The sequence below is a fragment of the Phoxinus phoxinus genome (assembly GCF_949152265.1).
Source record: "Phoxinus phoxinus genome assembly, chromosome: 22".
Lineage (NCBI taxonomy): Eukaryota > Metazoa > Chordata > Actinopteri > Cypriniformes > Leuciscidae > Phoxinus > Phoxinus phoxinus.
Genome location: NC_136897.1, coordinates 12,012,033 through 12,025,216, shown reverse-complemented (window position 1 = coordinate 12,025,216; position 13,184 = coordinate 12,012,033). Strand labels below are relative to the sequence as shown.

The following is a 13,184-nucleotide window of genomic DNA, read 5'->3' as shown; positions in this document are numbered from 1 at the left end:
CAAGGGGTTTTCTCCGAGGGGAAATCCGTTTTCGCATGATCAAGGTCACGCGGCTATGCCTACGTGCCTCGGTCATGTGAAAGAACCTTGGTTTCTCGCCCAGGCCCAGTGTTGGGGGCTTCTTGTTGACGCTTATGCTATCGACGGATGCTTCCCTCACAAGTGGGGGGTGATCATGAGTGGTCATTCGGCGAAGGGTCTTTGGCAGGACCATCTCCTTTTGGCACATAATTGGCTAGAAGTGATGGCGGTATTCCGAGAATCTCAATACTTCCTGTCAGAACCGAGAGGTCACCATGTGCCTGTCCTCCCGGACAACACACTGATGGTCTCGTATATCAGAGCAGATATCCTGTTGAGGCAGGGGCTGAGGCCCGGGGAATGGAGACTTCACCCCGAGGTGGTGGAGCTTCTTTGGGAGAACTTCGGTAGAAAAAAAAAAAAAAAAAGAGAAAGAAAAAAAAAAAAAATAAGGGAACGTCTCAGGTTACGTATGTAACCCTGGTTCCCTGAGAGGGAACGAGACGCTGCGTTGCTTTGCCATACTCCCTGCATACCTGTGATCATCTTGCTTCAGGCTTTTTCAAAGCTAGTGTTCTCTGATCGCGGGAGTGCTTTATAGCTTCCTGGTCGGTGACGTCACCCGCCCATGACGTCTCCCGTTTCCATTGGATTGATTTTAGATGTGCTTCACGACGCAATCACGCAAGGCGTTCCCACCGCGTCTCAACGCAGCGTCTCGTTCCCTCTCAGGGAACCAGGGTTACATACGTAACCTGAGACGTTTTAAATATGTAATGGCTATGCCAATTAAAAAACAAAAAACAAAAAAACAAACAAGTACCAACATTGGAGTGGTCTTAGATCCAACTTAACTTGAGTCAACATCTCTTTTCTCCAAGTCTCCTCCACCTAAATACCTTATGAAGGGTTACCAAATTTTAGCAAACTGTTGTCGTTTATCCCTTAGATGGAGCCGTATACGTTCCAGATGAAGAGTATTTGTGAGTTCGTCAAGCCAAAGCTGGAAAGAAGGCGGCAATTTGCTTTTCCAGAAAGTTAAAATACGATTTTTGGCTGTTAAAAACGCCCGTAGGAAAGAAATCGTTGTTGAGACTTGGACAAACAGAGCTTATGTCTTGAAACCCTCAAACACAATTCAAAACTCATCTGGTTCAATATATTGATTCGTGATTTCAGAGATGACATTGAAAATCTTGCACCAAAAGTTTTGAAGACTGGGACATAATGCATAACTGAGAAGCAGGGTCGCATCCGCCGTCTTGCGTCTGTCACACTTTGGAGAGACATCTGGAAATATTCTGGATAATTTTGTTTTAGAATAGTGTAGTCTATGCAAGATTTTGAACTGGATGACGCAATGTCTGGAGTTTATAGAATCTATGAATCTCTTCCAGGCTTTCCGCCCATAACTCATCAGAAATCTCTGACCCTAATTCTTCCTCCCATAAACTCTTGATTGAAGATGTGGCAGGCAATTGGGAGGCCTGGAGGGTAGCCTATTATAAATGCAGGAAATCATTTTCCTTTTACCAAAATAGTAATTAAGGCAAGTGTCCAGACAAGAAGGGCTGAGAACCTGTTTAAGTAAGATTGTACATAGTTCCTGACTTGCAAGAACCTAAAAAAATAACTTCTATGAAGTTTGTGTTTCTTCCCCAAATTTTTCAAAGGAGACGAATGTACCATCTTGATACAGATCCCTTACTGCGTGAATTCCCGAATCTCTCCATTGCTGAAAACCTTTATCTAAAAGAGGGATTGTTAGCTATGGGAATTGATAAAGGTAACGTCTCCACCCCAAAATGAGTTTCCAAATACGACTCACACTGCTAATGACAGGGCAGCATCTGTAGATTTCTTTTTTACAGCTCGTAGGTGAAAGAATCATGGCACCGAGAACATAGGGGGCATCCTGTTCTACACTGAGCCAGTCCAGTTGTCCACTTTTATAGCCGCCCAGTAATAGCAGCGGAAGTCCGGAAAAGCCAGACCCCCCCGCCTTTCTGGGTTTGGAAAGATGTAGTTGTTTAATTCTATGGTTTTTATAATTCCAAATAAAGGGTAAGTTGCATCAAGTTGCTTAAAAAAGGATTTGGAGAGAAATAAAAGGGTGTTTTGCAACAGATAGTTGCGGGAGAAAAAACATTGAATTCCTTTAATTGATAACATCAAAAACATCAGAGCAGAGCTATAGGAACACCAAATCTGTCCATAGGAAACTGATAATATGCATACACAGTATTCAACATCATCTGTTAAATGCAATTTTAAGCATCATGCTATTGCTAAACTATAGTTTAAACTATCTTTGTCATGTCCTGCTCATCGCATTACTGTATTGTCCTGGGTTTGAAGCTCAAAACAGGCAACAAAATCAATCAAAGGTCATTTTGGTTGCTAATAAAAGTCAAAGGACAGACACAGAGCCCATGTGACAACAATATTTCATTTATTACACATGAACTTACTGTACACTGAACAATACTTCTACAGCATTTATTAATCTTATAGCGAATTTTAATCTCAACATTTACATTTTTAAGATCAAAATTGTATCTCTTAACCTAATGCACTGTGAACTAACATGAATATGAGCATTTTTATTAACTGAGATTAACAAAGGTTGATAGATACAGATATTGTTAGTTTGATTGATTGTTAGTTATATTGATAGATACAGATATTGTCATTGTTAGTTTGTGTTAGTTAATGCATTAATGTTAAAAAATGAGGCCTTATTTTAAGTGTTACGGAAATTTCGATATATTTGTGGACCCTTTTGAAAAAACTTGGCTCTAGTCTAGAGGACTTGACCCAGAGCAAGACCTTATGGGGTTTCTCTCTGCCAATAAATGACATGAAGGGTTATCTTGTGACCTTGTAAATATTTTTTAGAGCTTTATATTAAGCCTCCTCATCTGTTTCAGTTTTATAAGTGACCGCTGTTTGACCACTTCAAAGTACAGTGGTGATGGAGTTTAGTCTCTTCACATAAACAGACTCACTAATTGAAAAGTTACATTCATGCTGTACTTCATGCAAATCCTTTATATGATGTAAACTCTACATCCTGCTGTGCACTTGTTACAAAAAACATATAAAACGTAACACATCTAGTTTATGTTTTACTTTTGATGTAAAATGTTGAGTTGTGTTTCCTTTCTAAGTGTTCCTGCAAGAGAATTTGATCACATTTTTAATCACATTTGTGTTCCCATATATTATGAATAAAAAATATGTCTGCGTGGAATTAGGCCTACATGTGCCATTTTAAAACATAATACAATATAAAAACAATGTGTATTGTATCAAATTATTAATCTAAAAGTAAGCAAATAAAGTGGGGCCAAATCTATTGCTCCATGTTAGTTAATTTTAGTTATAATGCAATGTTCACTAATGGGACCTTATTGTAAAGTGTTAGCACTTATTGCTGTGTCCTCACTTACAGCCTTTGCGTCAACCGTCACATTTCCGCTTGCAAATATTAAATAAATAAAAACTCATTATGACATCGACATATAATTTGTCACAACGCAATTTAGCCATTAACACTTAAATGTTATTTTATTATAGAATTTATATAATCTTTAGAAGAATAAGCAGCAGGCAGGACACATCCTGTGCGTAATGGCACTATTTGGCACGCGCAGCGGGTGTTCCGCTTTTACTGGCACCGGTAGGAGTTTGAATAAACTGTTGTAATATGTTAGAGTAATGGATTATATAAGCAGATCAAATGATTTATTGTATTATAATGATGGACCAAAAAACATAGGACTGTCTACTATATTGAAGACATTTTGAACAAACCACATCTCGAGCAGAATGATGCGTGATGGGAAGTCGTTGGCCAGTGAACTGTGGTGAACAGAGCGCGCGCATCTCTGAGATTTCAGTGTCAGTGGATTTGCCCAGCAGCAGTTATTCACACTGAGAGAGCGAAACAACCTAGACTGCTGAGACTCGTTTGATTGGCAGATTATGGTGAGTAAAACGGAAATAATTTATTTGATAACAAAGTGATTAGAAACATGAAGCATTAATAGGGATTGCTGTAATGCTGTTGAACAGATTTACGCATTTGTGCGCTCAAATTATGACAATACATTTTATTGGAAATCTGAACTCAAGTCCTATGTTATTTATGCGTGTTTAAGAATAATTAAACAAGTTATTTAACGCTTTGGAATGAGCTAATGCTATTTTGTATATAGGATACTATAATCATAGCTATATTTATGAGAGAATTTTATTTTTTAATTCTCAGGCTAAACAGTAAACTGTACATGTAACAACAATGAACAATAGTTGACTAAATGTTGTACAAAAGTTAAGCTATAGCCTAAGTTAATCTTAGAGATAGATAGATAGATAGATAGATAGATAGATAGATAGATAGATAGATAGATAGATAGATAGATAGATAGATAGATAGATAGATAGATAAGTACATATCTACTGTATCTATCTATCTATGAAAAATAATAATAAATACAATTTGTTATATTACTGGTGAAAGTAAGAATAAAAATATTCGCTAAATAATGACAATTGTAATTGGGTGAATTTGTGGGATAATTCAGATAGATAGATTCACAAATGTTCTGTTTCAAGTAAACACAATATGTTTGTAGAAATAAAACATAAAGTTACACATATTTTGTTTAGTGTTGATTTTGGGATCTGGCTGCACTGACACCAAAATGAAGGTATAATATAATTGCACACATTTGGGTTTCTAAATGACAGCAAATGAGTCTTATCTTGACATTGTTCAATATAAATGAAATCACTTGAACTAATACTTTGTTTGCAGTGTGAAGTGCCGATCATGTCTTATAATGGGTCGGCTAAAGCTGGATGTTTGGTGTCGACTGATGATGTGTGTAACGGGAGCTGTACCAAAAGAGAAGTGTCCGTGACCTCGACTGCCGTCTCAATGACGGTGGGCATCGTCTCCAACACCCTGGCTCTCTTTATCCTGATCAAAGCCTACCGCAGATTCAAGTTCAAGTCTAAAGCAGCCTTCCTCCTGTTTGCTAGTGGTCTGGTGGTGACTGACTTCTTGGGACACCTGATCAATGGCTCTTTGGCTCTCTACGTTTACGCCTCGCAAAAAGACTGGGAAACATTTGACCCTCACAAGTCTCTGTGTGACTTCTTCGGAGTTTGCATGGCGTTCTTCGGCTTGACTCCTCTGCTGCTCGGGAGCTTGATGGCAGTGGAGCGCTGCGTCGGAGTGACCCGTCCTCTCTTCCACACCACGGCGCTGGGGTCCCACCATGTCAAGAGTCTGCTGGGTCTGACCTGGCTCCTAGGTCTGCTGGTGGCCCTGCTGCCCATCCTGTTCCAGCGGTCGTACCAGATGCAGCGTTCCCGAAGCTGGTGCTTCTTCCGCCTGCAGGGGCCGCGTGACTGGGTGGATGTCCTTCTGCCCATATTGTTCTCTGTGCTTGGTTTGCTGGCTCTCCTCCTCTCACTAGTGTGCAATACCATGACTTTCCTCACTCTCCTGAGAAGCAGGGTACAACTTGACCGTGATTATCATCGCCATTGTCGGAACACATCACACCATTCTGAGATGGTCTGCCAGCTTTTGGCAATCATGCTGGTTTCTTGTGTGTGCTGGGGGCCAATTTTGGTGAGATGATGATTCTTATTTCTCACACTGGCTGGTAAATTGCAAAATAAACAGTTATTGCTAAGTAACTAAATGAATAAATAACTCTTTGATTGTTCTCTCATTATTATTTATTGGTAAAAGTAAGAATAAAATATTAGCTGGGTAAATAATTACAGAATTGTAATTTGTGGGATACAGTAATTCACTATAAACTATAATTATAATAATTATAATAAGATAATAGGCTAACTAAATATGATATTATGTATTTATTCTAATATTATAATTATAATTACTGAAAAATAATAATAAATAAATATAATTATATCATTATTTATAGCTATATTATTTATTGGTGAAAGTAGCCTAAGAATTACAATATTTGCTAAGTAAATAATGACAGAATTGTAATTTGTGGGTGAATTAGGCTAATTCACAAACTATAATGATAATAATACAAATATTATAATAATTATTAATTATTATGTTTTTATTATAATTACTAAAAAATAATATACATAAAAATTATTTATAGTTATATTATTTATTGGTTAAAGTAAGAATTTATCAATTGTAGGTTTTTTATCATTAAAAAAATAAAATTATATATATATAGTAAAAAATATTTTCATGATTTGTTATCACAACTTTTTATCTTTTGTCAAATCAACTTCGATAACTAATGTGTGAAGATAACACACTATTTTGAGTTTCTGTTTATTAAACCATTCTTCTTCATTGTATTAACTCAAAATTTGAATTACAATGAACTCAAAATCTTAAGACAAGGTAACTTGCTTTTTTAAATTAAACAAAACATTTTTTTACAGTGTATATATATATATAAAAATAAAATGATTAAATATAAATGTAATTTTATCATAAACAAAATTAATGTTGAAATTTGTACGACATATGTTTACATATACTTTAGTTTATAAAGTATGTGTAATCAAATATAAATGTATTAAATATATAATTATATACTGTTATATTTTAACCTATACCGGTGTATATATATATATATATATATATATATATACACCGGTATAGGTATATATATTAATGTATTATTAATTTTAAATGTAATAAAAATGTAGATGTATTCAATATAAATATAATTTTATCTTCAATAGATAAATGATATAATAAAATGTATTCAATAAATGTTATTTTATTTTAAATACATAAATGAATTTATATTAAATAAATGTATAAAATTGGTTGAGCATATAAATAAATCATTTCTTTTAGAGCTACACACACAGACATATCATTCTAGTGACACATGCTTTTGTGATTGAATCCCCAGATAACAGGCATCATCTTCAGCCTACAGGATCACGGTGAGGATCAGGCTTCTTACACTCATATGCTGCTGGTTGTACGCATGGCGACATGGAACCAGATCCTCGATCCATGGGTGTACATCCTCCTGCGCAAAGCTGTTTTGAAGAGACTTTTTCTGCTGGCATTGAGACTTTGCAGTCCTCACTTGAAGATGAAACTCCAGTGGCAGGGCATCACTCAGGAGAGCTCCACCATAGAGGTCAGGAGCTCAGTGATCAGCAGACCAGACTTCATCTGCCTGGACGGGCCTTTTCCACCAGACACTGCCATTCAATCAGCTCACCCCCGCTGAGCCGCAATGGGGGATGCGAGACCTCCATTCATGGATATTGGATCATTACAGCGGAAAAGACTGTTTCTGAGATCCATGCGATGTCTCTTGCGGAGGAAATTTGCATTAATTTAAAAGTTCAGTCTGAGGTCAATCAGAGAAATACAATGTGCCAGAAAAGTTCAAATAGGGACCAAAAAGAAGCTATCGGCATACGGCAACTTAAGACATTTGTTCAAATGGATAGCAGGGTCTGTAAATGTCTTTGGTTTTATAGTCTGTTGTGTCAACTAAGTGTGTTTTGAAACCTCATAAAAAAAGGTTAAATGTATCAGTCATGTTATATGTGTTTCCTTTGTCTCTCAATTACAGCATATAATGTAGCCTAATTAATGTAGCTTTTGCCTTGTTTTGTTTTTGTTTTGAAAAAATGTTGTATAATGTGTTATGTAATATTAAGATGTAGTGGGTTTATGTAATCATGATGTTTGTATTTTATGATATCTGTGGATTTTAGCATTTTTTTTAATGAAATTGTCTCGATTTAAAAGGTGAACGTTTTGCTTGGCTGCTGTAAATGGTCACATGACCAGAGCTGTATAAATCTGTGTCAAATATCTATAAAATATAAATATGTAATAATAAAGACACTACAACCATATTTAGGACCAATAATGTTTATGTGTTCTGGTGTTAAATTATTAGACAATTTGCTCTGTGTCATGTAAAAGTGGAATAACACAGAATATACTGTATGCATTTATTATTGGGTTATCTTTTCCTAACTGTTAGAAGAAATGTTAAATTATATATACAAAATATATTAAATTATGTACTTTATTGTTTGAACATTTCTATTGGTCATTTTTAGTCAAGGAATAGTGGGAGACCGGGGAGTTTTGTAACACTGTCAGTTTGACATGCATACACTGCAAGTGCAAGTGCATGCCACAGAAGAAGTGGCATGTTGTTACTGCAACATAACAACCAACATTGTACATTTTATGACCAAAAAAAAATATTTTCAGCAAGGAAAATAAAACATTTTATCATGTTATTTACAATCGTTGTATTGTATTATCTATAGATACAGTTGTTTGACTTCCATAATCTAGCCAGTTCTCTAGTTTAATTTGATGCTTTGCATTCATGCTAACTTCAAACCCACATGCTAAAACTGTAAACTAGGTTATGACTGTTAACTTAGGGTTAAGGGCAGTTATAACCGTTCATTAAAAATATTATCAACCATGATGAAATAAATCACATCCCCTGTTAAGACAAAAGCATATGATTTTTTTTTTTATTTCACATTGAGGGATTTGTGGTGAATATGACTCCATCATAGTTTATACGCATGTCGAATAAAACATTGTCTGCCTCAATTCATACAAATTTTGTGTGCACATTTGTAGAATTGATGCGCATCTTGGCGTTTCCATCCATCGTTTTTTATGTGATATCCCAAAATTCATATACAATAGGTGGATGGCAATAGCTAGTAGCCTAGTGATTTACTGTTATTAAGAGTGCAGTACAGAAAAACACACACATGGCAATTGTTATTGTGCTAAATCATGTAAAGTCCTTAAAGAAATACAATACAATGTTTTTTGTTACTTTAAATAGTTCGCTTTATTCAAAACTGATTATTTTTAGTCTCCCCTAAACCACACTCCTGCATGTATACTTTTATTATTATTAGTTTAATTTTTTTTAATAAAAGGCATGCAGTTTATTGGGCGTTGCGTGGAATATTTCCGCATATGTCTACATTTAAACTTTCAATTACCATGCATTTAACAAGTTCATGCATGTTTTAGCTTCACGTTTCCATTATTTAAGCCCGAGCCGCCAGGCGGCAGCATCACCGCTGTTCGCCATTACAACAACAAAAACAACGTGACGTCTTTTTTAGTCTGACCACTTCCGCCCTGCTCATTCAACGCATGCTTCTCTGAGCAGCTGAGTTTATCAGGTCAGTAATGAACACCGTTCTGCGTTTACTTTAAATGTATTACAACCACAATGTCTTCGTTGTAAGCGTTATATGTGTTGAAGTCGCTCAATGCCGTGTGATTGAGGTGTGTGTGCATGTGTGTTATGGTGGAGTGGTGCACTCACTCAGATTATGCACCGTCAGGTTTTGTCTTTATTCTCCATCACTGCGTATGCCATCACGTCATGTGTGAGGGACAGAGACAATATTAAAGATAGAGAAGCCTGGAATATTCCTCGGACCGACGAGTAAGCGTGTTTAAACGCGATGAACTGTCTCAATGCATGCCGTAATTTTCCCATCTCAACTAAGGGCTTTGTAGCTTCCTGACAGGCTTATCGGCAGCAATTCTCTCTGGAAGGACAGTTGACTCTGCAACTCTGAAAGGAAGAGTAACATTAGTTTCACAATATAATGTGTGTTTGTGTAAGTTAGTTTGTTACAATGTGGAGCTTTATGTTTAGTTTATCTTTGTGTTGCGTGCCATTTGTAAAATGTTGTACTTATTATATTAATTTGTTATCTTTTAGATAATGAAATGAAAAGGTCTGATAGTTTATATATATATATATATATATATATATATATATAAAATGTAGTAAATGCTATAAGATCCATCCACCTTTCGCTATAAAATGAAAAATCTATCGTCCATTTACATCACTGGACATTTACCAAAATGTTTAGTTGTTGTAATTTACTACTAAAATACAAGGTGATGTGTTAAGTATGAATTTTGCCCAAAAAAAGTATAAATGACTGAATGTTTAGTTTGGATTTCGCCTGCAGGCTAAATGGCTATCATCATTAGACCACCACCAAAGAAACAAAAACAAATAGCTAATAAATATCTATTTTTCTAATAAAACAATTAGACAGATTTCTGCACTTTTAATCATGTTTAAAAACACTCAAACAATTGTGGTATGAAGGTTACACAAATGTTTGCCTGTAAAACTTTTGCGTTTTCATGGAAAGTGTTTGTGATCCCCCAAGAAAATTTGCTTTCACATTAACAAAGAATGTGTTTGCTTATAAAGAAGCTTGCAAAGATGTGTTTTGCGAGTTAAGGCACAATTTATTTGGGGAATGCAATACATCTGGGAGCAAACTAAATTTCTCAGGGCAGGGGAGCACAAACATTTGCGAAAAAAGACAAAAGCATTTGACTATAATTTCTCCATCTTATATTCTTTTTAAACTATAGCACATGATAATTTCAAAAAGCGCATTAAAAATGGCAAATCATAAAAGTGTAATCTCATGGAAATTTCCATGACTTAATATTTTAAGTTAATAACTTAATGAAATCAATTAATGGAAACGATTAAAGTGATTACTGACAATTTTTTTATATTATATATATTTTGAACAATGAAGCATCTGTTTGTTGGAAGTCAACAAACCCGTCTAAAGCTTCAATGTGGATGTGTGACCTTGAGTCATATTTAAAATGAGAGAGAATTAAATATTTAATGAAAGGATCTGTCCAAAACTTTTATAGGACTTGGAAACCCATGATTACATATTTTCAGAAGATAAAGACTCTCCCTTAATTGATCATTATAACTACATTTGTTGAGACTGATTGATTTAAGGATAATCACCTGTGTTGTGCTTGATTTTATATACTCATAATATTTTATGTATAGACCATGAATATGTCAGATTTGTATTAGCCTATGTATTTTAATTTATTTTTTTCTTAGGAGGATATTATGTTAATTTGTAAATGTGTACATTGTCTTAAAGTTTATTTACCTATTTTGTATTTTAATTTATTTACTATTATTGTTATATTAACATTTGTATGGTAATTATTCGGCGGAAAGGGTTATGGTGTAAAAAGTTATAACTTTAAGCGTATAAAACTTTTTGTTAATACTTTGGAAAAGTTTACATATATATATAAATATGAAGCATCTGTTTGTTTCAGAAGTCAGTATGAATCAAGAGAAATTGGCTAAACTTCAAGCCCAGGTCCGGATAGGGGGCAAGGTAAGAAGTATTATCAATAAAACCTGAACATTAATGATTTTGGACATTTATTATGGGGTTGCTGTTATTTTTTTCTTAATCAGTCTTGATTTGTTTTCTATAGGGCACTGCACGCAGGAAGAAGAAGGTGGTGCACAGAACAGCAACAGCTGATGACAAGAAACTCCAGAGTTCATTAAAAAAGCTTGCTGTCAATAACATAGCTGGCATTGAAGAGGTAGAGCAGTAGTTCTCCACTTTTCTTCACTGATCTCATTCAGTCCTGTTCAGAGAACATTGAGAATTTGATCTTGTTTTTACAGGTGAATATGATTAAAGATGACGGCACAGTCATTCACTTCAATAACCCCAAAGTGCAGGCGTCTCTGTCTGCCAATACGTTCGCCATCACGGGCCACGCAGAGACCAAACAGCTCACGGAAATGCTCCCAGGAATCCTCAGCCAGCTCGGCGCTGACAGTCTCACGAGTCTGCGCAAACTCGCCGAGCAGTTCCCCAGACAGGGTGAGTAAAGAGGTGCTTTTGAAATATGGGTGAATTTACAGTTTAGTGTAGGCACTGACGTTGTTGTTTTGTTGTTACACTTCAAGTTCTCGACAACAAAGCTCCGAAAGCAGAAGATATCGATGAAGAAGATGATGATGTCCCAGGTATGAAGTTTTGAAGTGTTTCTTTTGATCAAGCGGTAAATGGTAAGATGCTGATTTCAGTCATTGTATTCTCTCTTCACAGATCTTGTAGAGAACTTCGACGAGGCTTCAAAGAATGAGGCAAACTGATCATTGGACCTTCAGTAACTCCTGTTCAGGACAAAGTCTCCTGCAGTATTTTTAAATTAGAGTGACAGACATATCATTTCAACACTATCCAGTGAAACCAGAGACTTTTATATCATGAATTGGCTGTTCCAGATCCATCCCTGACCTTTCTCCTGCATTTATACTGTAAGACTGATGGTTACATGGTTATAAATCTTAACCACAATGCTAGTTGAAATGCTAGTTTTGACGGTTGTGTCTTAATTATTTTTTTTCTGTTAATTAAATAAAAATAATACTCATAAATAACCTTTTCTATATGGTGCTTTGGTTTTCTTATAGAAGCTTGAAGAGATTTGACATTAGTAATATTATTTTTCCCTTTAAATTGATAAACAGGTCATGCCAAAACACTATCGCTGCTACTTTTGGCTAAAATGGTGTTGTACAATTAATAATTTTAGTAAAAATTGTCATGTTTTTATGCTCACAACATGACAATCAAGTGGAAACTGCAAATATTTATTATATGTATTTGCAAAATCCAAAACTGAGAATAAAGATGGTTAAAGTGGCAAATGCTGATATCCGCCGCAGCTGCTACTTCCGGTGATAGGCTACTGTAAAGGAAAAATAGTTTAGAGATGACAATAAGTAATTTTGAAACCAAGCAAATTTCTCTTGGTAAACGCAGAGAAGTTGTGACACCAACCCGATGCAAAATCTGTGTGGAAATATTTCTCCCTCTTGAGAAATTCCAGATTGCTTGGATTTCTATTTCAGTTTTCTGACTGACTGTAAATGTAGGATATTTTCTAATTTTTAATTCATTTAAGAATAGGCTATGAGAAACATAGATGTACTATTTCCTGAAAAAAAACATTTCTGTTAACCAATTAACATTGTTTACTTACAGGCTTTACTTGTTTATTAATTTGCAATTATCAGAACATGAATGGTGAACTGAATACGTCCACACCGATGCTCGCCGAATTTTCGCGGGCGCATGATCCAGTTCAAAAGGAATCGTAGAAAAAGGGAAAAAAAAAATCCGGAAAAAAAGGTGATGATCAGAAAGCTGGTGTGAAAGTGACTTTTCTTTTCTGTGACTTGCCTGCGACATTTCCCCAATGTGACCGCACCTTTAAGGTTGGTAAT

At 35.5% G+C, this 13,184-nt stretch overlaps 2 protein-coding genes across 4 annotated transcripts; both read left to right on the top strand.

Annotated features, from left to right (window-relative positions):
• Positions 1-3,928: 3,928 nt before the first annotated feature.
• Positions 3,929-7,931, top strand: ptgfr (prostaglandin F receptor (FP)). Its single transcript, XM_079598070.1, has 3 exons — positions 3,929-4,011; positions 4,844-5,668; positions 6,963-7,931. Exons 1-3 carry the CDS (start codon positions 4,009-4,011, stop codon positions 7,290-7,292), a joined length of 1,158 nt encoding a protein of 385 aa, XP_079454196.1. The 5' UTR covers positions 3,929-4,008; the 3' UTR covers positions 7,293-7,931.
• Positions 7,932-9,140: 1,209 nt separating this feature from the next.
• Positions 9,141-12,337, top strand: btf3l4 (basic transcription factor 3-like 4). 3 transcript variants are annotated; one of them, XM_079596512.1, is made up of 6 exons: positions 9,141-9,249; positions 11,207-11,268; positions 11,372-11,485; positions 11,571-11,772; positions 11,859-11,918; positions 12,001-12,337. In XM_079596512.1, the coding sequence occupies exons 2-6, from the start codon at positions 11,215-11,217 to the stop codon at positions 12,045-12,047; spliced, it is 477 nt and encodes a 158-aa protein (XP_079452638.1). In that variant the 5' UTR covers positions 9,141-9,249; positions 11,207-11,214; the 3' UTR covers positions 12,048-12,337. The 3 variants fall into 3 exon arrangements, with proteins under 3 accessions (XP_079452638.1, XP_079452636.1, XP_079452637.1); XM_079596510.1 differs by having other exon boundaries at positions 9,193-9,249; positions 11,210-11,268; XM_079596511.1 differs by having other exon boundaries at positions 9,233-9,696; positions 11,210-11,268.
• Positions 12,338-13,184: the final 847 nt, after the last annotated feature.